A 25,652-nucleotide genomic window follows, 5' to 3' on the forward strand; every position below is an offset into this window, starting at 1 on the left:
ATTGATAGTTGGAGACATTAACACTCCACTGTCATCTCTGGACAGATCAACACATCAAAAACTGAGCAAAGAAACGTCAGAACTAAACAATTGCATAGACCAACTAGACTTAACCGACATCTACAGAATATTTCATCCAGCAACACCAGAATACACATCCTTTTCAGCAGCACGTGGGACATTCTCCAAAATAGATCACATATTAAGACACAAGGAAAATCTGTACAAATTCAAAATATCGAAATCATTCCCTGCATTCTCTCAGACCACAATGGAATAAAATTAGAGCTCAACTCAAACAGCCACCACAGAAAATCCTACAATTCATGGAGGTTAAACAACACATTGCTGAACAATCAGTGGGTCATTGAAGAAACTAGAACAGAAATTCAAATGTTTATGGAAATAAACCAAGATAAGTACACAAAGCACCAGCTCCTTTGGGACACAGCAAAGGCAGTGCTCAGAGGAAAATTTATATCTCTGAGTGCCTATACCAACAAACTGCAAAAACAGCAATGGAACAACTTAAAGAAGCACCTTAAGCTCCTCAAAAGAGAACAATGAGCCAAACCCCAAGCTAATAGATGGAAGCAAAAAATTGAAATCAAATCAGAATTAAATGACATAGAGAAAAAACACACCATCGAAAGAATCAACAAAATGAAGAGTTGGTTCTTTGAAAAAAGTAACAAGATAGACAGACCCCTAGCAAATCTGATCAAAAAACGAAGGCAGCACACCCAAATGAACAAGATCAGAGATGAAACAAGTAACATCACCACAGAAACAACCAAAATTCAGAACACAATAAGGGACTATTTTACAAACCTTTATGACAACAAATTCGAGAACTTGGAAAAAATGGATGATTTCCTAGCAAAAACTGATATCCACAAACTCAACCATGAAGATTTAAACCTTCTAAACAGACCCATATCCAGCAGTGAAATAGAAACGGCAATAAGAGATCTCCTATCCAAGAAAAGCCCAGGTCCAGATGAATTTACATCAGAATTCTACAAGGCTTTCAAAACAGAACTCACACCAATATTTCTCAAACTCTTCAATGAAATTGAAAGAGAAAGTTTGCTACCAAACACATTCTATTATGCCAGTCTAACCCTCATCCCCAAACCAGGCAGGGACTCATCAAGAAAAGAGAACAATAGACCGAATTCCCTGATGAACATTGATGCAAAAATTCTTTCTGACCAATCAACTTCAACAGGTCATCAGAAAAATCATACACCATGATCAAACTGGATTCATCCCAGGGATGCAAAGTTGGTTCAATATACGCAAGTCAACTAATGTAATCCATCACATCAACCGGAGCAAGGTAAAGAACCACATGATTATATCTCTGGATGCGGAAAAGGTGTTCGATAAAATTCAGAACCCATTTATTATAAAAGCCCTGGAAAAACTGGGATTCCAGGGAACATTTTCCTGAGTATAATAAAAGCAGTCTATGACAAACCAACAACCATAATTCTAAACGGTGAAAAGCTAAAGCCATTCCCTTTAAAATCACGAGCATGAGAGGGATGTCACTCTCTCCTCTCCTCTTCAACATAGTACTAGAATTCCTAGCCAGAGCAATTAGGCAAGAAGAAAATATAAAGGGGATCCAAATAGGAAAAGATGAAGTTAAACTTTCTCTCCTCACAGATGACATGATCCTATACCTAATGAACCCCATAGACTCTACTCCCAAGCTACTAGAGCTGATCCAAAACTTTGGCACAGTATCAGAATATAAAATAAACCCTCAAAAATCAATGGCTTTTCTATATGCCAATGACCCAAAGACAGAGGCTGAAATCAAGAAAGCAACTCCTCTCGCAATGGCCTCAAAAAAACATAAAATACCTAGGAATAACCTTAACCAAAGAAGTGAAAGACCTCTATGATGAGAACTTTAAAAACATGAAAAACGAAATTAAGTCAGAACTAAGGAAATGGAAAAACCTCCCATGCTCCTGGATTGGGAGAATTAATATTTTTAAAATGGCAATATTGCCAAAGGCTATCTACAAATTCAATGTGATACCCATTAATATCCCAACACCATTTTTTAATGAGAGGAGGCAATCCAGAAATTCATATGGAACAATAAAAGACCCCAAATAGCAAAAACAATCCTCAGCAGAAAGAACCGTGCTGGAGGAATTACAATACCAAACTTCAAGCTGTATTACAAAGCTATAGTAATAAAACATCTTGGTATTGGCACAGGAACAGGCGTGAAAACTAATGGAACAGAACTGAAGACCAAGAAATGAACCCACAGAACTATGCCTACTTAATCTTTGATAAAGGAGCTAAAAAAATAGGATGGAAGAAAGATAGCCTCTTTAACAAATGGTGCTGGCAAAACTGGATCAACACCTGCAACAAACTAAACCTATATCCGTATATATCACCCCACACCAAAATCAATTCCAAATGGATAAAAGACCTTGAAATAAAAACAGATACCCTGAAAACACTACAGGAAGGAGTAAAAGAAACACTTGGGCTCCTTGGCACAGGATGAAACTTCCTTAATAAAGGCCCAGAATTGCAACAAATCAAAGAAAGGTTGGACAAATAGGACTGCATCAAACTTCAGATCTTCTGCAGGGCAAAGGACATAGCTCTCCAGATAAACAGAAGGCCCACAGATTGGGAAGAGATCTTTACCAGCCATCCAAGTAACAAAGGCCTCATATCTAAAATATATGCAGAACTAAAAAAATTATATTCCTCCAAAACAAAACCGCAAAGAACCAATAGCCCTCTCAAAAATTGGGCTACATGCTTAAAAAGAGACTTCTCTGATGAGGAAATGAGAATGGCCAAGAGACATATGAAAAAGTGCTCTACATTACTGGCCATAAAACAAATGCGAATCAAAACAATACTGAGATTCCACCTCACCCCAGTAAGAATGTCCATTATCAAGAAAACCAACAATAACAAGTGTTGGAGGGGATGTGGCCAAAGGGAACCCTACTTCATTGTTGGTGGGAATGTAAATTGGTTCAACCTCTCTGGAAAGCAGTATGGAGATTCCTCAGAAGGCTAAATATAGAGCTCCCCTATGAACCAGCAGCCCCACTTTTGGGCATCTACCCAAAAGACTGCAAACAAGAACATACTAAAGCCACCAGCACAACAATGTTCATCGCAGCGCAATTTGTCATAGCCAGAATATGGAACCAACCCAGATTCCCCTCAGTAGATGAATGGATCAGGAAAATGTGGTACATATGCACAATGGAACTCTATGCCTCTATCAGAAAAAATGACATTGTCCCATTCATAAGGAAATGGAAGAACTTGGAAAAAAAATATACTGAGCCAGACCCAAAGAAAAATGGACTCTAAGATTTCCCTCATGGAGAATAATTAGCACAGGTTTAGGCTAGTCACAGCAGAGGATCATAAAAGCCTAATAGCTATGCCCTTATAAACACATAAAATAATGCTAAGTGAAATGGACTCCATGTATGGAAACGAGTGTTATATCACTGTTGTAATTACTTTCAACCTGCCATGTGAAACCGTTGCTTCTATTGTTGATGATCCTCTTGTATCCTGTGCTTGTCCCCACACTATCACTGTATCTCATCTGAGTACCCTGGATACTGTATATACTGGTATTAGAACTAGGGAAGTGAAAAGGAATATCAAAATCGAAGGACAAAGGATAAAAAGACAAATGACTACAAAAGCAATAATTGCAAAACTGTTTGGTGTAAACCAACTGAACAACTCATGGGGGGAGAGGGGAAGGGGGAGGGGGCATAGGGAATGAGGAAGGAGGTAGCAAACAGTACAAGAAATGTACCCAAGGCCTAAAGGTTAAAACTGTAATCCCTCTTTACATCACTTTGACAATAAATAACTATTATTTTTTAAAAAGAAAAGAACATATACTCAATAAAGTAATCGAAAATTCTCAAATCTTTGAGGAGGAGGGGAGCCATTCAGGTAGATGAGGCTCTCAGGACACTCAGTATACAAGAAAAAGAAAAACTCTGAGAACATCATAGTTAAATATTAAGTGTGAAAAACAAGGGGAAAACACTGCAAGTTGCAAGAGAAAAGGGACAAGTCACATATAATAGCCAGCCCACCAGAATGGCAGCAAATTTTTTAACCAGAACCCTTAAAGGCAAGATGGGATTAGAATGGAGCATTTGAAGCACTGAGAATAAGCAACTGCCAGCCTAATTTATTCAGTGAAGATACTAATAACTAAAGGTTAAAAAAAAAATTCCAATGTCACTCCTTTCAATATTGTTATCCATCCCTCAAAACCCACCCCTTCCCTCACTTTTCTTAACTTTGTAGAATATATATTGAATTTTGATGCTTTCTCCCCTGCTTCTTCTCTTCATTCATCTACCCCAACCCTTTGATCCCATCCTAACCCTTTTAAGTACCCATTTCCTGGTGTTTTATTTTGTTGGACGATGATTGTGCCTGTCTACAGAATTATACTGCTTGAGTTTTCCCATGAGTCCACTGAATTTCAGTGGGAGTTCTAAGCAAACTTTGACTTCAGAGATAGCTTAGGAAGTAAGAACTTGATATTTCCCATATTACCCAAGTATATTTATTTTAAGTATCCATTTTCACACTTAGTAAATGTTTTAATATCTGCAGTACACTGAAATTTGAAGTTCAGGAAAGTACAAGAGTTATGCATACAGATAATTGTGGATTTGAAGAAGGAAAATTTGATTAGTTCTCAAAATAATGTGAGCTACTGAAAGGAAATTTTTAGAAATGATTCAAAGAATGCATTTTTAAAAACAAACTTTTAATTTATCCCACATGTTATCTGCAACAGAACAAAGAATGAGCTGAAGAGAAAAATATATAGTGTAATTTTGTTTCAGTATAAATGAACACCAACAATCCATTTGTAGACCTAAGCTCGCCAATTGAGAACCTTTGACATTTCACACTTGACAAAGGGCTTAGGTTTCACTGATCACAAAGGGAATATTCAGAAAAATGTCTATGAGAAATATTCTTTTTTAAAGCAAAATTTTCTTTGTCTTTAGGAAGAGTCACCCATAGCTATCATAAATTTATCATTTTATTAATGTCCAGTCAACTGCTTGTCCAATGTGTACTTGTTCTTTGTGCTTTAGTGTTTCCACATACATTTTTCAGGCTTTAATTACTCCTATGTTCAGATACAATGAATATGATGATAAAAATACATTAAAGTTTATGATTATAGTACACTAAAGTGTAGAAAGTGAAAAGGAGTACTAATTTCATAAAAATAAAAATAGCACATACTAAATTATCTCTGTGTCGTATTTAGGATGATGTTTATGAAAGAAATGTAGAGCCACACTGAAAGCTTTTCTGCCCCAAAGTAACAGACAAAAAGAACCACCACAGAGCAAAATGAGCTACCATCAATTCAGAAAACAACACGATGTCAAAATAAAGTAATAATTTTTTCCTCTGATATCTTCCCTTGTGTGTCTTAGAGTACCCATAGAAGACAATTCATGGAAACACAAAACTTCTGAATAACACTTTTACCCTGATTTTTTCAGCCTGAGGCTCAAGCAGAGGAATGCCAACCAACCATTCCTTGTCCAAGCAGATCACCAGACCACTAATGGTACAGGTGTTGACTCAGATGACATCCTCTGCTTCTCTTTTGCAACCTTCAGAGTCTAGGATAAATTCCAAAGGTCTAGAAGGCTCCTCCACTGGAATATCACCTTCCTTTCTCCCCTCACCATCCTTCATTTCCTGGATGGACAGTGGTGAACAGTCCTGGTCTGAACTACTCCAGACATAGCCAGGCAAAGTCACGTGGCTCTCGGGCAGTCTGCTGGAAGTTTTGGCCTGCTTGCCAGTGATGAGCACCATGCGAGTGCTGGCTCCCATGTGTGACTGGCTGATGGTGCTGTGAGTCACGGTGGTGAGTACTGAGCCATACCTCTGGCCGCTGCAGGGTGGTGTCCTTTTCCAGTTGATGGATAGATTCCACCGACTCCACATCTTCTTCACCTCACCTTGAACCTAAACCACAAGAAATGTGTTCTACATCAAAAACAATAAGGGAGGGGCTGGGGATATAGCCTAGTGGCAAGAGTGCCTGCCTCATATACACGAGGCCCTAGGTTCGATTCCACAGCACCACATATACAGAAAACGGCCAGAAGCTGCGCTGTGGCTCAAGTGGCAGAGTGCTAGCCTTGAGCGGGAAGAAGCCAGGGACAGTGCTCAGGCTCTGAGTCCAAGGCCCATGACTGGCCAAAAAAAAAAAAAAAACAATAAGGGAGGTCCAGTGAGCTTGCTACAAGGCTGTTTGCCTTGATCGCATCAATACTAACTGAAGTCCCTCGATGGGGCAGGCACTTTAGAAATGTAGAGATATTTTTCCCTCTCTACCTCATAAAACTTTTGGAATATGTGGCCATTCTGGAGATGAATAGAAAGTAAAGGGACAAATGCAAGTCCAAGAAATACCAGCCTTGGGGCAGGAAAAAAAAAGAAAGAAAAAGAATATTTGGGTCAGAAGACAAATAAGAGGTAAATAATGGAAAGAGGACCACAGAACTCTGTGCACTAAAGAATGCTGAACATGCTCTCCCAAGGCTTTAAGCAGTAGTTGAAAGTTGTGCCCTAGGATGTCCCCACCCCAACCTCTAGAATGTTCTTACTGATGGTTTAAACCTGCACCTTTGATGATAGTTGCCCAACCTCCTTCCTTACAATACTTACTATGGTAGACTCAGAATTATAAATATGTAATTCTGACACCTCAGGAGCTTAAAATATTTCACTCTCTTGTCTGTTTGGGAGGCATGATGTCCAAACTTCCCTGGGTTTTTGTTGTGTGTTTAATTAGCAGTAGTGGGAATTGAATCAATGTCCTCAGGCTTGCTAAGTACTTGAGCCACAAACCTAGCCCATGAACTTCACTCTTAATAGGATAGGGCTTTTGCTTCCACTTCTGCAATTGAGGATTTGATCCTACTGCTACTTCCTATAGAAGAAAAGCCTTTTTAAAAGTTCAAGGGAAGCACTCAAAATCTGGTATGTTAATAGCACCTGAAAACCAAAATCCTATCTGTCCACCTGTGCCAACAATAATAACTAGACCTTACAGGAAGCTAGGGAATATGCAGTTGGGGGAAAGAGGTGCACTTAAGGGGAGGGAGATACACCAATTGAGAGGAAAAGGGTGGGTGAATACAGTCATAACATTCAATATTCATGTGTGAAAATGAAACCAGGTAAGTCAAGGGAATGGCTGGAATTGAGAGAGATGGGAGAGAGTGATGAAGAGGGGTGACATTAATTCAAATAAATTATACTTATAAATTGACATGTTGAATTGAAAACCCTCCATACAACTACTTAAAAGTAATAAAAATAAATAAATAAATATACTTACCTCTTCTGCAAAATAAGGTAAAAACAATGCAAAAGTAAATCAAGGAATTAACAAGTTGCTATTTATGTTTGGGTTTGGGTTTTTTCTGGGAAGACTGGTTTACAATGTTTCATTCTGATCCTCTAACTGTAATCAGACACATAGATTCAGACACATAGTCAGACATATAGTCAGACACTAGTATTTTTGCAGTTCTAAAAGTTGCTGCGTATTGAATTTTGAGAGAGAAAAATGATGGCAACTCACTCAATATCAGGACTTGTTAAAGCTTACAGATAAAATGCATCACCCAATGGGGTTACTTCCAACTCTTAAATAAACTATCTCCTAACCAGTTTTTAGTTTTTGAATTATCAAAACAGCTCAATGGATTTTTCAAGGAAAAGGTATATTTGAGTTTTTCATAGAACTTAAAACAGAATGTGAGTTCTGGCATTAAGTGGAATATGAAACTAGTTGTCCATGCAAGCATCAATCTCTATTACAGTACCCTGATTTTAAACCTGACTGTTGGAGACTGAGTTCTCAAAAGTGCTAAAGAGGAGAAAGACCTTAGCTTATTTACATCAGTGCTTACACTCTCAAACTAATTGTGGTTAAAGTATTTCCCTTCTCCTACACATTCTTTCTTACAAATCCTAGAAATGTTTTAAAGAGATTCAGGTGACATTGTGAGAACCATTTACAGATTGCTGTGGTTTTAATGTGTCCCTTCCCAAGTCCAGTGCTAAAAAATTTAATCTCCGAGGAAGGTGCTTAGAGATGAAGGCTCCACCATCACACCTGGCTAAACCCCATTTAGGAAAAGACTTGAGTCTGTAAGTTTGATCTCTTCATCTCTTGCTCTCTCAGCTATTAAGCCCTCTTGCATTTGCAGTCTGTGAAGGAATAATGCAGCAAGAATATCCTAGTCAGAATAAAGGGCCTTGACCTTTGGCTTATCAGCTCTTACAATTGCAAGGAATAAGCCTTTGTTCTTCTTTAATGATCGAGCAGCAAGTGTGCTCTGATGGCAAGACAAAATGGACTAAAGTACAAGTTTATTTGGAGTTAGAGTCATCAAATGTCCTGAGTTCCTCCAGACGTACCTCTCCATTGCAGTAGCAGTAGATGATAGACACAAAGAAACCCTGTGGAATAAAAAAGGTACTTACTGACAATTTCATGAAGCTCGTGAAATTAAACTGTCTAATGTCAAACTGCAGAAGTTTAACCTCTGCTATAATGATTCCCTCGGATAATTGTACAAATTATTGTCCCTTACTGTTTCCAAATCCTTAAAAGTTTACATTCAAATTGTTTCCATATTGTCAGCTGAACCAAGCTAGTGACTACAATTGGACTATTTTGTTCAGTTACACACAGAACCGATTTCTATTACACTACTTGCCTTTCTTTTGCCACACTCAAAGATCACATAAATACCCATCCCCTGCTTGGAAAAGTATGTTTATATGTGGTGAATGCTAAAAACTCCAGGCATAGAGTATTATGGAAAGAACACAAAGAAGTCTTTTCATTCACTCAAAAAATCTGTTAAGCTCAATGGTGTGCTAAGAGCTGCTCAGCATGATACAGGGATATAACGATGTAAACAAAACAGCTCTAGAAGAAAAGAGACATGGGTAAAATACAAAGAAAGAGCCACATGAAAAAAAAACAAGGTGATAAAGGTTCCACCAATAAAATAAATGTTGTTATGGAGAACAATAGGGTGTATATATTCAGTGAGGAACTCAACAAACACCTCTCTGAAAGGAGTGACATTTCAGCTAGTTTGAGTGACAAGAACAAGAAGCCATTTGTAGGAAGGAAAGGAGGGATACTTCCAGGCAGAGAGCTGTAAGTGGGAGCCTCTTGAGAAAACAAAACTGTAGAGTGGTGAAACATTCTGGTGGTTAAACATGCTAAGGTACAAGAAATGTAGTGTGAGATAAGATGAGTGGCAGGCAGGCTGTATGTCACACAGCGCTGTATCTGCCAGGCACAGGTATTTGAATTTTGTTGTAGATGTAACAGGAGACCATATGCTTGAGATTCTTCATCAAATTAGGGCCTTGTGGGTAACAAGGTAAAGGGACTCCACTGACAGAAGGTGATGCTCCTGTTTCAGACAAGATAAAAGGGAGGAGAGCAACCTCTTCTTCCTTTTTGTTTCCCTTTCCCTTTCTCCCCTCCTCCCTGTATCCATCCTCTGCTTTCATTTATTTTTCCATACACAAAAGCAGAGGCCTTCGCTCTGCAGACATTCCATATTTTAGCAGCAATGCACCATCTTATCTTGCAGCCCAGACTTGTTGGTATGACAAACAGCTCCAGAGTTGTTTCTGAAGAGGTCCAAAGACTCTTGCCTGACTTCTAGGAAGGAAAGCCAAAAGTACCACAGGGTATTGTCATGGCAGGCCTCCAAAGACAGGTGCATCACAACCAGAGTGCCAAGAAAGAGAATGCATGGGAGAACAAGTGCAGACTATGAAAACCAAATGACAAGGCCCCACTGTTCACCTGAAAAGAGTTGAAGAAGAGCTCACAGTGCATGCGGATCTCCCACCAGAGCCCAGTGAAGGAGTGCGGCTGGCAGATAAATACGATGTAATGCACTCCGAACACCAGGACCAGGACCAGGGTCGATTTGGCAAGTTTCCTGAAAGAGAACAGGGAAAGTCCTTTCAATTCACCAATCTTGAGCATGGCTCAGGAGAGGCAGCTTAGATCACAGGAGCTGACAGTGAACTCACTCTTTAGATCCTACCACTTCCAAGAGAGAGGGAGAGAAGAGAGAGAGAGAGAGAGAGAGAGAGAGAGAGAGAGGAGTCTCTTTCCTCCTCTTTACCACTCTTATATGAAATCAGGTGGTTAATTCTTACCTCTCATAATAGGTGTTTCATAAATCTCCCTAATGCTACTTACATTTCTCTTGATAACAGAATAGTCTTTGTTAATAAAGTGGTTAAATGTTGTTTTCTTTTCCTGAGTTTTAGAGAAGCATTTCCTCTACCCATGGGAATTGCCTTCACTGTCACATAGCGCATTTGGCTTGCTGAGTTCTCCTGAAAAATCAACCACTCTTGGAGATGCTTCATATTTTCTTATGAGCTACATGTGATCATTTCCTCCTCTCTCTCTCAAATTATCTATAGCTCAATAAAGCTTAGGGTTTCTTGTTTTCGAACTAGGTGCTTTGATTGACATTATTTCTCTCTCTTGACTTTTCATATACATTTCCCTGTGTAGTTGAAGGAATTCTGGGTTTCCAGAACAAATGGTGTGGTGTTTATCAGTGTCAACTTGCCTAGATTAATGGATATCTAAAGAACTGGTAAGGCATGATTGTGGGACAAGAGCTGTGAAGGTGGTTCCAGAAGAGATGGCTGTGTGACAGTGCACTGAGTGAGGAAATATTCCCTTGGTGTGGATGGGCACCATCAATCCACAGAGGGACCAGAAATAACAAAAGTGAGGAGGAAGAGGAGGGGGGGGAGGGAGGAGGGGAGGGGGAGGAGGGAAGAGGGAAGAGGAAGATGAGGGAAGAGGGAAGAGGAAGAGGGAAGAGGGAAGAGGAAGAGGAAGAAGAAGAAGAAGAAGAAGAAGAAGAAGAAGAAGAAGAAGAAGAAGAAGAAGAAGAAGAAGAAGAAGAAGAAGAAGGAGAAGAAGAAGAGTGTTCCACAGCTAGAAAACCTTTCTGCCTTTTAGGCATCAGACTCCAGCTTTTGCAGCCACTATAATCTGAGAGACTTGCACCAATAGTCCTTTAGGTTTGGGGCCTTGCCACTTGTCTCCATGTTCCTAAGGATTTTGAACTTGAACTGAGCCATGTTACTTACAGGTATCTATCCGGCTTTCAAGAGGCTTACTATATGCATGACTTCTGAGCTCCAGATCACATAAGCTAACTTCCCTAGTTAACCTCTCATCATATATGTTGGGGTTCAGCTTTGGCCTTGAGGGGGAAGGGCAATGGAGAGCGCTCCTGAGAAGCTGCCTTTCCCCCAGCCCTGGGGGAATGAGGAAGCAGGCCACAATTCTCTGGGTCTGGAACCAGAAGAACTGGCTTTGCGAACAGCCCTCCGACTTTCTCGCCAGCCCATGTGTTCCCCATTCTTGCGGGCTTTTTGCCCCTGGGGTGGTGCTATCCACGTGACATTAGCTCATGAGGGGGTCCTATGACAAGCTCGCCAGCCTATCGTCAGCTATCGGTCGATCACCCCTTTTCTCGTCACCCCTACTATATCAACTGCTAGCCACTCCCTTATTAAATCAGATTTGCTCTTGAAGCATCTCCAAGATCTGCATACTCCTGGCTTTCTTCAAGGGTAAGGAGGGAGGTAAAGTGATCTCCTACGGCCGCGTGCACCTGAGGTCTTTCCTGAGCTCCCCACTCCACTCTGGCCTTACCTGCGGGTCGGGTGACCAGGGGAGAGGGTGAGAAAGGGAGCGATTAGAGTAGAGTAGAGCCTGACCCCCCCGTGCCAGGGGAGGCGACCCGAGCCCGGCACATATACCTATATCTATCCATTTCATACATCTATATGCATCTGTATCTATATGGCCTATAGGTTCTAGCTTTCTTTGACTAATTCAGATGGGCTTATTGCTTGTTTTAAAACAAAGAAAGCCAGATATCAGTTGCTGGGTGGCACTGTTTTGCTTATACTTTTTGTCCAAGAAATTGCCGTGTGGCTTCTATCTTCTCAAACTTGTCCCTTCCTCTCTGAATCATTTTCACTTTAGTAATCCCAAACAGTTCAACCTTCTTCCATTCTCACTAGTCTTTCCTGTAACTGCTTTCTTTATTGATTTATTTTTCTTCTTGGAAATAAGCTACCTTGGTGAGCTACACTAAGACTAAGAAAAACTGTTTCAGATTCTCAACTTCATGACCACTGTGACAGCAATTCAGTTTTATGATCTCTGAAATGAGAAAACAAAGCTCAGGAGTCCATATGAGCTTGAGGGTTTCACCAGGAACCATTATTCTCATACATAATCTTGACATTTGTCCTTCTTTCCAACACATACAGAAGCTGGAGAATCCCACAAAACCATATTGGAATGCCTAATTTTGCTGTCTAGAGTGGCACATTTGCTGTACTTCCTTGCTCAAGTCCATTTACCAGCCTCTCAATCAGAGTGCTCGCTGTAGCCTATGGGCTTTATCCTCTGCTGCTCCTAGCTTTACATTACATACTTTGCCTTACTTACATTCCATTCAGTCTTAGAATTCCACACCAAGCCCTTTTCATGAAAGACAGCATACCTGGTAAGTAATGGGTTTCTCTGATGTGACTAATCTTTAGTTGTGCTTGTCCTCCCCCTAAATCTCAACTAAGCCATCTTGGCTTCCCATGGATATAAGACTGGCAGGACACTTTGTATGCCTTCGTGGCATTTTAATTCAGTTTAATCAGATACAGGAAGACAACATTAACTGGAGTTTTCAGGCTCTTGTCCAACATTGCTCTGAAAGGAAAATTACGTTCTCTGTCTTAAAGTTAAAGGTAAATTCCCCTGGTAATTACTCTCAAAATCGAGCTAATTTTGAGTGTTCCTACTGAGCATGGCTAGAGGCAAAAATTAAGTTAAAACAAAAGAAATAAAGCAAAACAGTAGATTGTGGAATGGCCACAAATGCAAGGGTTTAGGTACGATTTGGTTCATCAATGAAACCCATTAGATAACCCATTAATTCCATCTGCATTAATTAATTAATTCTGAGGTTTATCTGGGTGTGTGAGTAAATACTATTATAGTAAAAAAGTTAATATGTAGAAAACAGATCATAACTATATTTTTCTACTATTATATAACAAGTGGCTATAAAATTTTCTGGCTTAAAGCATTGCTATATATTTGCTATAAAATTTTATAGCATGCCAAAAATCCAGGCACAACATAATTAATTGGGTCATATTGGCAGGGCCTGACACACTTGAAATAAAGGTGTTGGGTTGAGTTTTCATCCAAACCTCAAGTTTCTCTTGTAAACTCATTTGAATTCCTAGAACATCTCCATCCTTCAGCAGTTGTAAGGCCGTCTGTTGACTATCAGCTTGGCTGTAGTGCCCATAGGCTGTCCTTCAGCCCTCCACCATACAAAATGACTTCATTAAAGCCAGCAGAAGGCTCCTCAGGCTCAGAAAAAGGTTTATGTAACACTGCAACATGGTACATAGGAGCAACTAGGCCATGCCTTTTACCATATACTGTAAATTAATCCAAGGGAAATAAATAACCTCTTCATAGGCCTTGCCAGCACTCAAAGTGAGAAATTTGGAAAAGGATTATACAGGACAAGTAAACCACTGGCTAGTAATCTTGAGAGACAGTTTGGAAACCAGTCAACCAGTCAATCACAGTATGTCATTACTGTTCACAGAAACGCAAACTGTATCCTGTAAAATGCCACTAATGTTTACAAGAACGCCACTAACGGCAGACTGGAATACACTGACAAGTTTTGCTAGTTTTCATCCATTTATAAATTGACTTCACATTCATTATCTGATTGTAGGTTAAGTTCATTTCTTAACTAGTTGTAATATTTTGCTTCCTTCATTAATTGTGAGTTAAGTAAAATATTTAAAGTGTGCTCGTTTATGCTGCACAAGGCCAAGAATGAGTTCGAGACAATGAAAGTCATCATCTGTCCATTTGTATAACCATAGGCACATGAGAGTCCTCAACATTGGTTTTCCTCAGGGTCCATCTGGTCCCCAAGCACATTGTCTGTACATTTTTTATAACAATAGTTTCTTTTTATTTTAATATACTTTAGGAAACAATATGCAAATCTGAGGTTCCCCACCATTTCCAGATAACAGCAGAAGCATCTTTACAACTGCAAACTAGAAGCACAGACATGAGATCACTCAGGAATATTACAACGGACAGTGTTCTGGCTTGTTGAAAATATGGGAATAGATTGTGTGAGTCCAAAGTCACTCCCACAAGAGGAATGAAAAGGAGCCAAATAATTTGAAGTCTCAGTCTCTTACACAATCTGGACCTTGGTGATCTCGCACCCAGGGAATGCCTCTAGAAAGTCTAAAGTTTTGGAGTATTTCATTCTTATTTCCTGAAGGAAATGTTTTTCTTTTTCCCATTTCTTTTACTTTATCCTGTTATACTACAACAAATCTTCACTAAAAATGTAAAAAATAAAAAGGAAGAAAAACTCTCTAATTTTTTAAAGAATCATTTTTTGCTAAAAAAGAAAGCATTGAAGAAAACTATTTTTCTTAAGTATGTCTTGATCCTTCTTGATCTCAAAAGAACCTTTTTCTTTTCTTTATGTACATAGCACTTTGTATATTCCTGTCTACTGGTACTTCCTTTGCTTTAGGAAAGATAAATCAGTTTCCTCCTTGACCTTTCTCTGCCTCCTACTAGGTTGTAGATTACAGGAGGGAACTCAGAAAATGAAACAAATGGCAAGTCAACATCATAATCTTGTTACATCTTGTACCAGCTGCTTCATTTTATTTTGAAAACCATATGACACAATTATCATCACATTTCCAAGTCATGACAGAGGGTCAGACAAAGAAAATGTTTACCTAAAATTACAGTCAGTGATGATGCAATCTTAAGAGCTGTCCTCTTTACTATATACTGTATAGTAAGTATCAGTGGTATTTATTCCAAAATAATAAACATTAATTACTCTTGTATAACATTAATGGAAAACCAAATCACCTAAAATGTTAAAATGTTCTTTTGCATTGAATTTTTTTAAATTTTTATAGCCTTTACATTTTCCTAAACCTGAGCCCTTTTCTTAATTTATAAACAAGTTGAAGTGTAATTTACAAGGGAGAAAACATGTCATCTTTTTTGTGAAGTCTGATATATTAAATACTTCCTGTCAATGCTGTTTGAAAATAGCTGATTATACACTATTTAGTACATTACCTTTGGGGAAAACTAGCTGAGAACTGTTGTCTCTATACTATTTTTACAACTGTATGAACATCTACAATTATCTCTATATGAAAATACTTTTAAAGTGATCAGGGTAATTGAATTATATTTCAGTCCAGTAACATACCAACTGAGAGATTTTGAGAACTTTTCAGAAGTCTTTTTCTACTTGTAAGTATATACTCACCTGAAAAGACAATCTGAACTCTGAAATCATTTCCAGTTTTTTACAGTATTGTTCATGGAAATATGTTTAATTATTGTTTTGTTGTTGTTTTCAGTCATGAGGCTTGAACTCAGGGCTTGGGCACACTGTCACTTTTTGCTCAAGTTTAAGGCTCCCACTCTGAGCCACAGCACCACTTCTGGTTTTCTGGTGGTGAATTGGAGCTAAGAGTCCCACAGACTTTCCTGCCCAGGCTCACTTGGAACCCTCCTCAGATCTCAGGCTCCTTATTAGCTAGGATGACAGACATGAGCCATCAGCATTCAGGTAATTACTGTCTGAGATGCCATCATTTGCATAGTTTAGCAAGAATGCTTGAACATTTGTTAGACAAAGCTAATATGAAACAAAAGTTTAAAGATACTAAAATAATTAAATGTAAATTTAAATTCTCAACCCTGATGGTAGGAATAGCACCAAGACAAATTATATTTTCCCAAGTCTACTTAAAAAAAGTAAGATTGGTCAGAAGACCTCAGAAACTGACCAAAGATCTCAGAAACTGAACGCTAAATTGAATTTCCAGATAGTTGCCAAGTACTTTCCCCAGTTTTATCTCAAGTGAGAAAAGCATTTTCTACTGTGTTTTAACTTTTGGAAAGCATTAATAATACGAAATGTGTTTCAGCTATGAAAAAAGATATATTTAACTTCGAAAAATATTTTACTAGCCTATTCTAATCAACACTTTAAACTTTAAAAATTTTAACTACTATATTATTAAAAAGTTGTCTACAAGAAGTTTCTCATTGTACTGTATGTGGTCTTTATTTTCCCCCTTTCTTGTGATCTATTCCGTTTTGATTTCTGTAAGCTTATCTGACTTAAGGAGGGTAAAGAGAAGCACAGAAAGGGTGGGACAAAGGGTGAACCAATTCAGCAGTGATACTCACTAGACACTATGTTGGAAATTAACTATACAGGATGGAGGGAAGGAAAATCAGGAGGGGAAAAAACAGGAAAGAATGAGGAAAAGGGTGATACTGTTCAAAGGAATGCACTCACTATCTGACCTATGCAACTATAACCCCTCTGTACATCACCTTCACAATGATTTTTTTAATTTTTCTAAAGTTGTACCAAATTCTGAGTAATGGCTAATTAAAATTCTTAATAACTTATTCTCTTCCAGTTTTATGAGGTACAATCCCCTGACAGGTAAACTCTAAATGTTATCTATTTTCTGTTTTGGGATATCAGTATTTGTTTCCTGCTGAGTTTCTCAAATTTCATGGGCAACTTTTTTCCAAAGAATAGTAAATTTGTGTCATTTAGAAATATAGAAACAAATCAGCTAACATTCATAACTACAGAAAAAAGTAGTTTTCAAACACTATTGCACCTTTTTACTTTATGAAGAAAAATGAAAGACTCTATCTGTTGGTGTTCTGTCATCCTTTGGTCTTACACTTCATGGAAGGAATGTAACACAAGACAAGCTCTATCAGTACAGCACAATTCATTTGCTTTAAGCAAATGCTTAAACAAATTGCTTTTAACAATACAACAAAACCACTTTCTTCTGACATAATACATGCATATAAAATTGCCTATGTTCATCACCAAGTGATTTTTCTGAGAGTTCATATAATCCATAGAAAAATACCAACTTGCTCAGAAGACATAACAGTGTAGTTAGAATTTAAACACACTGAGAAAGCTTAAAGTTATTTACAGGTTGGTTTTATACTTTTTCTAATAACTCACATAATTGAAACAAAAGATATACATTCATAAATTTAATCTCTTAAAGGTCTTTTGGGAGCAACTGATATTTTTTCTTTGAATAATAACCAACACATACTCTTTGATGGGGAGGCTGCTCTTGAATTACCTGTATTGCTTTCTCATGTCACGTCCAACTGCATTGGTCTCCCAAATTTTGGTAGCTAGAACTCTAACTGTATTCAGAAAGAGAATAAAATTCATCTGCAAGAGAAAATAATATTATAAAGAATTACTGAATTAGTCTTCAAGATGTTCATAGAAATTTAACAAATTGAACTTCTTTGTACTCAAAGACTCCAATAAATGTGAATAAAATATAGATGAAATATTGAAAGTGATTAATTTTATGCATTATTATGATTGTAAAGGTGATGTACAGTTAAACAGATCAGATAAGGAGTTCATTCCTTTTTGTACAATGTCGCCTCTTCCCTCACTCTCTCCTAGTTTCCCCTCTCATCTCCATCAGCAAGTTACATAACTCATTTTCAACATAGTGTCTGCTGCATCTGTTCACCTTTTGTCCTTCCATTTCTGTGCCCCACTTACCTTCTCAAAGACAGATACATGGACAAAGAAAACAAATGGAAAAGAAAAAAAACAACAAAGGAAAAAACCTCTTCTTTCCATTTCCTGGAGTTCATTTCAATAAGTACTATTTTATATGATCAGTTGCTCACAGTATTGCGTGGAAAGCTACTGGTCTTGATTTGCTTTTTTTGCAAAAACAAAATAATTAAAAAGCTTCAACAGACTGGAAATTAGAGATAAAGAGAATTCCAAATTTCAGTTTCCAAAACAAAGTTTGGATGAAGCTCCATAGCAGACTATAAGATTACAAAAATAAAATAAGAGCTATATAAATGAGACTGCCCTTTTAAAATGAAATAATACTTCTGTCTATATTTGAGGAAGGAGTAATACTTGTTCTGGAGACACTGTCTTTCCCATGATGTATGAAACATCTTAGGAGACATATGTTAAGGTTTAAAAAGAGAAAAACAAAAAGGAAAGATCGTGTATAAGAAAAACTAACCATGTAGAAAATTAAACTGAATTCTAGATGTTATGGATGAAGGAAGCACTAGGGGAAAAAAAATCTCATTCCACATTTTAAAAAAGAAGATGGGCTTGGATTGAAAAAAAAAATAAGCTCTTTATATCCAAGGTTCTTTGATGAGATTCAACATAAAGAAGAACAAGAAGAAAGCATGAAGGTCAGGATTCCTAAGCCCCTGGAGTGTCTTCATTCAGGGAGTTGACCACTGTCCAGAAAGTGCTACCTAGGAACAACAGGACTGTAGCTGGTCACAAACAGTCATTGGGTCAATGAAAGAGGTAGGGGCTGAACTGATAGCCCATCAAGGTCCCCATTGCTTGAAGATAGCTTGCCATAGAGAGTTCTAAAACATTTCTGGAAATTGGAAAATTTGGGTTATTGAGTCCCCAGTGCAGTTGATTATCTGCATCAGCCCTAAAATACTGCCACCATGCTTATACCATCTTCCTTCCAACTTCCATGGATGCCCCTCTGGGTAATTTCACAGCTTCCTTCTCAACCTAAGGGTTGAGCTGAAGAAGAAAGATGCCTGCAAGTGAACCACAGCACCCCATCCTTGAATATTTGCTCACTTTAAGCTTCATCTAATGTGAGATTTAAATCATATTCATTTGTTAAATGTACACAAATAAAGGTCCAGTTGAAAGAGATTAACTGATTTGATTTGTGCCATCCATTTATCAGCTATCAGCTGGAATTAGGACCAAGTCTCAGTAGTTTCCCATCATGAATTCCTAACTCTAATCTTATATATTCTCTTCAGTTATCCCAAAAGATGCAAAACTTCAGATCTTCACCCTCTATAACATCTTGCTCAGAGACATAACCTTTATCTACAACAAGGTGTGAAGTTGTTTATCTATTGCATGGACATTATTTCCTGAATAGCCAAAGGATTTCCTTATTTCCTCTTTGCTTAATGCTACAGACCCTGGCAGTACAATAGAGTTAGGGTAAAAAAAAAGGGGGGGGAAAGGCTTACAAATGCATAATTGCAAAGGACTTAGTGGTAAGACTTTTTTCCTACATTATTATTAGCACCAATTCATTGTACAAGGAGCTTTGGTGATGGTAAGTCCACACATGCATACAATGTACCTTGAGTAGATTCATCCCTCCATTTCTCTCCTTCACCCCCTCTTTTCCCAAGCCAATCTCCTCAAGCTCCGTTATTTAACTTCCACACATGTGCTTTAACTATATGTATTTTAACTATATTCACTCTTTCCATCGGCCTTACCTCCTCTACCACCCATTCTTCACACAAGATCTGTTTTCTATTACTCTCACTCATTGTTTTTAAGAGTATATTCATTTTTCAAAAATGTTTCACTGAGGTATTTTTCACATGCATATATTGTACTTTTACAGATTGAAGCCTCGCTTACTCTCAGTTTCCCCGTCCCCAAAGCCCCCTAATTTGAATGATAGGGATTGAAGCTGGAACTGCTATAGGAATAACATTAGCTGTCATGTCTTCATCCTTGAAAAGGAGCAATTATACCTGACAGCATATGGGCCAACTTTGAGTACCACCATATTAAAGTGCTCCAACCAAGAACTCTTCCCTTAGGACAGTATATCACAGATAAATATGGTAAAATACCCAGAAATTCGACTGAAAGCTAATCAGCAGTTTAATAACTTAAGGAACACCTGAGATTTTACAGAAAAGATGAAGAAAAACCAAGATTGGGAGAACTTCCTGTCTTAAAAGATGGATAAGTAAGCCGTATTCCAGTGGCTCATGCCTATAATCCTAGCTACACAAGAGGCTGAGATCTGAAGATCAAGGTTCGAAGCCAGCCTGGGCAGAAAAAGCCATGAGACTTTCATCTCCAATTAACCAACAGAAAACCGGAAGTGACGCTGTGGCTCAAATGGTAGAGTACTAGCCTTGAGCAAAAGAGCTCAGAGACAGCACTCAGGACCAGAGTGCAAGCCTCACAACCAACCCCCCCAAAAAAAACAACAACAACATGGATACGTAGCCAAGCACCAGTAGCTCATGCCTGTAATCCTAGCTACTGAGGGTCATAGTTGAAGGCCAGCCTGGGCAGAAAAGTCTATGAGACTCTTATCTCTAAGCACTAAAAAGCCAGAAGTGGAGCTGTGGCTCAAGTGGTAGAGTATTAGCCTTGAACAAAAGCTGAGGAAGAAATATGAGTGTATTTAGACAGCTAATCTTCTTTATCATGGAAGCCTGCACTGGCAGATTTTCTGCAGTACCTGTAGCAACAGAACCTCCCTCAGAATCCTGTGGCTAAATAGGAACAATTGCTGGGTTCTCCAATAGGCCCATTTGGCTGTAGCCCAGCCTTTGGCAGCAATATGGTTTGGGGTGGTTCTTCCTCTGCCCCTATACTGTATATTACCTGATGTCCCCAAAATCAGGGCAGTAGAGAAAGGTTCCATTTGGCTGTAGCCCAGCCTTTGGCAGCAATATGGTTTGGGGTGGTTCTTCCTCTGCCCCTATACTGTATATTACCTGATGTCCCCAAAATCAGGGCAGTAGAGAAAGGTTCTGTATAGTTGTTCCTCTCTGAGGCCTTCTGAATATATCCCATCTTACTTTTCAATGTCATGAGCATAAAAATTACATTTACTTTGTTTATATGAATCTTGGTCTGAATTACTAACCTTCTGATTTATAGGCAATAACCTTCTAATTTAATATCAAATGGAATGTTGGTTATCTACATGACTTGTACCTTAGGATCACATTTATATAAATGGTACAGTTTTAACTTCGTCTGAAGTTCTGACATGCTTAGGAAAGAAAATATTCTGGGAGGGAAAATTTCCTCAAATAAAAATCAATTTGGTATCTTGAAATTCTATCCAAGATTGAAGATTAACTTTTATCCCTTCTTTGAACATTTACTTCTTTAGTACTCATCCCTGTTTTTGGAGAGCAGGCCTTTTTCAGTAACAACTGGGGAAATAAATGACTAACTTCACAGCAGAAAGAAGCTTATGCCTTATTTCTTTGAGTCTCTTCATATTTTGCGAAGAGCATAAAGGTAGAATCTTTTTTTTTTTTTTTTTTTTTGGCCAGTCCTGAGGCTTGGACTCAGGGCCTGAGCACTGTCCCTTGGCTTCTTTTTGCTCAAGGCTAGCACTCTGCCACTTGAGCCACAGCGCCACTTCTGGCCATTTTCTGTATATGTGGTGCTGGGGAATCGAACCCAGGGCCTCATGTATATGAGGCAGGCACTCTTGCCACTATGCCATATTCCCAGCCCCAAAGGTAGGATTTTTTAAAGCTTACCACTTAGCCTTTTCCTAAAGGCCTTTATGGAAAAGTACCATCTTATCCTACCTGCCAAAATTCTCTGTGATACCCTTGGTCAGATGTGTGAGGCAAAACATTAGTCAGACAAAATCCTGAAAACTTGGCACTGTGTATTCAATGCACTGAGCAATACAGATTTCTCAAGGGTAACTATTTTGTTAGTCATGAAACTAGCTCATGAGTCAGACAATGAGCAGGTCAATGACAAACACTACAAACAGTGGACCACCAACATCAGTTCTTAGTTTAGATACACAAAACTGCTGAGGGATAAAAATATAAAGCATACAAGTATATACCAACAACAACAAAAAAAGACTGGATAACAAAATAAGCATGTAACCTATATTTTCCTAATAACCCACAGCATCTATAATGATAACTATAAGCTCTCACAATTCCATCGTGTCTCTGTAGGGTTATTTAAAGGTCAAAATCGCTACAATAACATTGCAAATGAACATCAGGAGAAATATCCTCCAAATGCTTCCCAACTTGAACTTTATTTAATTCTATGACTTATTTTTGAGGAGTGATCAGAAAATGAGCTACCTCCTCCAGAACACATGCATGTAAATTTAAGTATCTCCATGAGTAACCGGCCCTGATTTCCAATGTTAGCTTTTAGTTCTTAAATGGCAGCTGAGAGTGGCTCAAAAATTGAGTTTTAGGTAGCCCATTTCATTCCTTCTGTTTGATGGAGTTTTTGTTGTTGTTGTTGTTGCTGTTGTTTTGTGTTTTTGTTGTGTTTTTTTGTTTGTTTTTTTGCCAGTCCTGGGGCTTGCATTCAAGGCTTGAGCAGTGCCCCTAGATTCCTTTTGCTCAAGGCTAGCACTCTACCACTTGAGCCACAGTGCCACCTTCGGCTTTTTCTATATATGTGATGCTGAGGAATCAAACCTAGGGCTTCATGCATGCTAGGAAGCACTTTACTGCTAAGCCACATTCCCAGCCCCTCCTTCTGTTTTGTGAACATCAGTTGTTATATCTACTATCAGAAAGATAATTCTGGAACAAAAAAAATAACTTTTCTTCCAGCACGTATGATATATCATTAAATTAAGCCCATGTTTACATTTTCATTGATGGCAGTGCTTCGCATTTCCTTGGATCCTCAAATACAGTTCTCCTTATTGGCCATTCACATGGATGGAGCAACACATTGTACAAGGAAGTAAATTGAGACTTTCTGGCTTCTCTAACCAAGAGAATAAATCCATTGAATTGAATATGTGGCATTGATTCCCACCAAAGAGCAAAAACCATGGACCACCATCTCCATCTTCTGTAGCACTCATCTCCCTTACATCCTCCCAGCAGCAACTTGCAGGGGTGAATGGTTATTTCCACCTAATTCTTGTCTCTGTGGAAACTGTATTGGGAATAGTCTCAACGGAATTTCAAGTACCATGATCTATGACAGTAAATTGGTTAGGATTATGAACTTTATATACAACAGTAAGTAATCGGTATCTCTCTTCAGCAGACATTTGCTCCTCCAAACAAGTTCATCTAATATATCCAACAGAGTGCCTTCAGACTTTTTTTTCATTGTTTATTTTTGGTCCCCATATGAAGGCTTGAACTCAGAGCCTTGAGCTATAACTGAGCTTTCTTACTCACCCCTCACACTGTACCACTTGAGCCGGGTCTCTGACAAATTGGAAATGGAGTCTCACCAAGGTTCCTTTCCAAGCTAGCCACATTGAACCACAGTCCTCCAGGGTAGCAAGGATGACAGGAGTGAATCGTTGGTGCCTAGCTCATACTTGAATATCTTCATGTTTCACCATAATTTTAAGGAAAACTTCAACATACATTTGCCTGGATTTCATGCTCATTCAACTGTTCATTCTGATCTCCAGTGTATCTGGGGATGTGCTTTCATCCAGCCACCAAGAATGTGGCCCACCCATTTCCACCTTGCCACATACTGCTAAGGAAAACCCTTCTCCACTCTTTGCCCATGACATTTGCACTTGTCTTTCATACATTCAGTTCTGATATCACCTACTTGATGTTTCCTTTTCAAAGCTATCCTGATAGGAGTTTTCAGCTTTATCCTTCTCATTCTTAACTTTAAGGTATCCATCTCATAAATGTCTTGAAACACGTCTGTTCACTTTCCCATTCTATATTTCTTTGTATTGGCATACATTCCTTGTAAGAGGGCAGTTCATTGTCATTTCCACACATATAAACAATGTATCCTTATTGACAGCCACCCCATCTAGTACCCTCCCTTACCCTATCCCTCTTCTTTAAATAATTGCATTATTCTATTTTCAAACTTGTGAATAAACTACATTAACCACATTTCATTTTCATTCACTCTATTCATTAGCCCTCCCTCCCTCTGTGGTGCTCACCACACTCAAGCTTATTTTACTGCAGTGTCATTCTGGAGGCTTTGTAGTGTACATAAATTGCACCAAGGGGTTTCACTACAGTATTTCACATGAACATGTATGTATCATATTTTGCTTAGAATAACCTCCATTGCCTTCTCTGACCCTACTCCTTTAATCTCTTATTGATCACTGAGGTTCCTTTTGCTATTTTCATACATAGCTGAACTATATCACAAAAGTATTCTTTTTTGTTTCCTCTTTCCCCTCATCCTGCTATATAATTTCACAGTTAGAATTTAGGAGGATTGTGTGCATATATATATATGTATGTATGTATAATATACTAAACATATATATTTGTATATTTAGATTTGTGTTTATATGTGCATAGGTTATATATGTAGGTATATGCATATATAAATGCATATGTTTAGAAGCGGTGCTGTGGCTCAAGTGGTAGAGTGCTACCCTTGAGCTGAAGAGAACAGGGACAGTGCCTAGGCCCAGAGTTCAAGCCCCATGACCAACAAAAAAAAAAAAGTGAATGAATGCATATGTTTCCATTCTGTGTTTCTACATCAGTTTTAATTCTTTTGAGCTGTTACAACCCCTAGTGCAGACCTGTCCAACACTCAGCCTAGTAGGGACTCAGCATCTCTTTATCGCTAGTTGTAGGCCTCTCTGCCCTGCCAGGTTCGTCACTTGTCCCTGGGGTGGGGCATCTCTGCTTCCCCCAGTGCTGCTCTTGCAGGATCACACTATTGCTACTTGCTCTCTGTTCAGCACGAAATATTCCTCTTTATTTTGATGTTATAGAGAATTTAAAATTCGTCCTCATCAACATCAAGATGGTATAGGTGAATACAAATTATTACATTTGGAGATATTTATCTTCATGACAAATTTATAGTTTTTCAATGAATACCTCTCTTTAGGACAAATTTAGTAGCAAAACACAGGAAACAACAATGCTACAGTTTTTGTTTCCAAAATTCTGAAATCAAATGGTTTCTTCTACAATTGTACCAAGCTATGTATATCTCTCTGACTACTCATAAGCCCTGTAACTCTCCTAAGTTTAATCTGGCTCATATATCATTTAGAAATACCATATTTTATCAGATTTTACTCTGATGTCACACATACAATCCTTAGTATCTAGGTTATAATGATACCCAAAGCCAGAATTGAGTAAGACACCCAATTTGGTTTTAAATTTCTGGGCAAATAATTTGATCATGGTACATATGGAGACCACACCACAAGAAAAGACAGAGCTGAAAAAAAATCAGGTATTTTAAAGTCAACATATTTTTAAGAAAAAAATGTAGCCATCTACATGGAAACATTTCTACCCATAAATTTAAGAAGCTGTTTGACATGTTTTTCAATCCAAGCAGAAAGAACTTGGCCAAAAAGTTCAGGCTGGATCTTCGCTTTTGTCACACTAGTTGTGTGGCCTTTATCTATACTCTGCTCCTCTAGAAAACAAAAGATGGCCTAAGATGGACTGAGAAGTTCTGAAAGTTTACTTACTGTATGCCACTGTTCCCCAGTCCCAAGGACATCTACTTTGTATGTATGATGTGGCTTCTTTCAACAACTATGAATCAAGTAGTCATGATATGCCAGGAAAAAAATCT

The 25,652-nt window shown here is 38.4% G+C and overlaps 1 protein-coding gene across 1 annotated transcript in view; it reads right to left on the minus strand.

Moving 5' to 3' along the window:
• Window positions 1-5,459: 5,459 nt before the first annotated feature.
• Pth2r (parathyroid hormone 2 receptor) overlaps window positions 5,460-25,652 on the minus strand; it is a 68,641-nt gene continuing 48,448 nt past the window's right edge. The window contains exons 10-13 of the mRNA XM_048344181.1: window positions 17,410-17,504; window positions 9,935-10,073; window positions 8,518-8,559; window positions 5,460-6,048 (exon numbers count right to left, since the gene is read on the minus strand). Of these exons, the coding sequence (XP_048200138.1) occupies window positions 5,656-6,048; window positions 8,518-8,559; window positions 9,935-10,073; window positions 17,410-17,504 (669 nt within the window). The 3' untranslated portion in view covers window positions 5,460-5,655. The remainder of the gene's footprint in view (window positions 6,049-8,517; window positions 8,560-9,934; window positions 10,074-17,409; window positions 17,505-25,652) is intronic.

The sequence above is a fragment of the Perognathus longimembris genome, chromosome 4 (genome assembly GCF_023159225.1).
Source record: "Perognathus longimembris pacificus isolate PPM17 chromosome 4, ASM2315922v1, whole genome shotgun sequence".
Taxonomy (NCBI): Eukaryota; Metazoa; Chordata; class Mammalia; order Rodentia; family Heteromyidae; genus Perognathus; species Perognathus longimembris.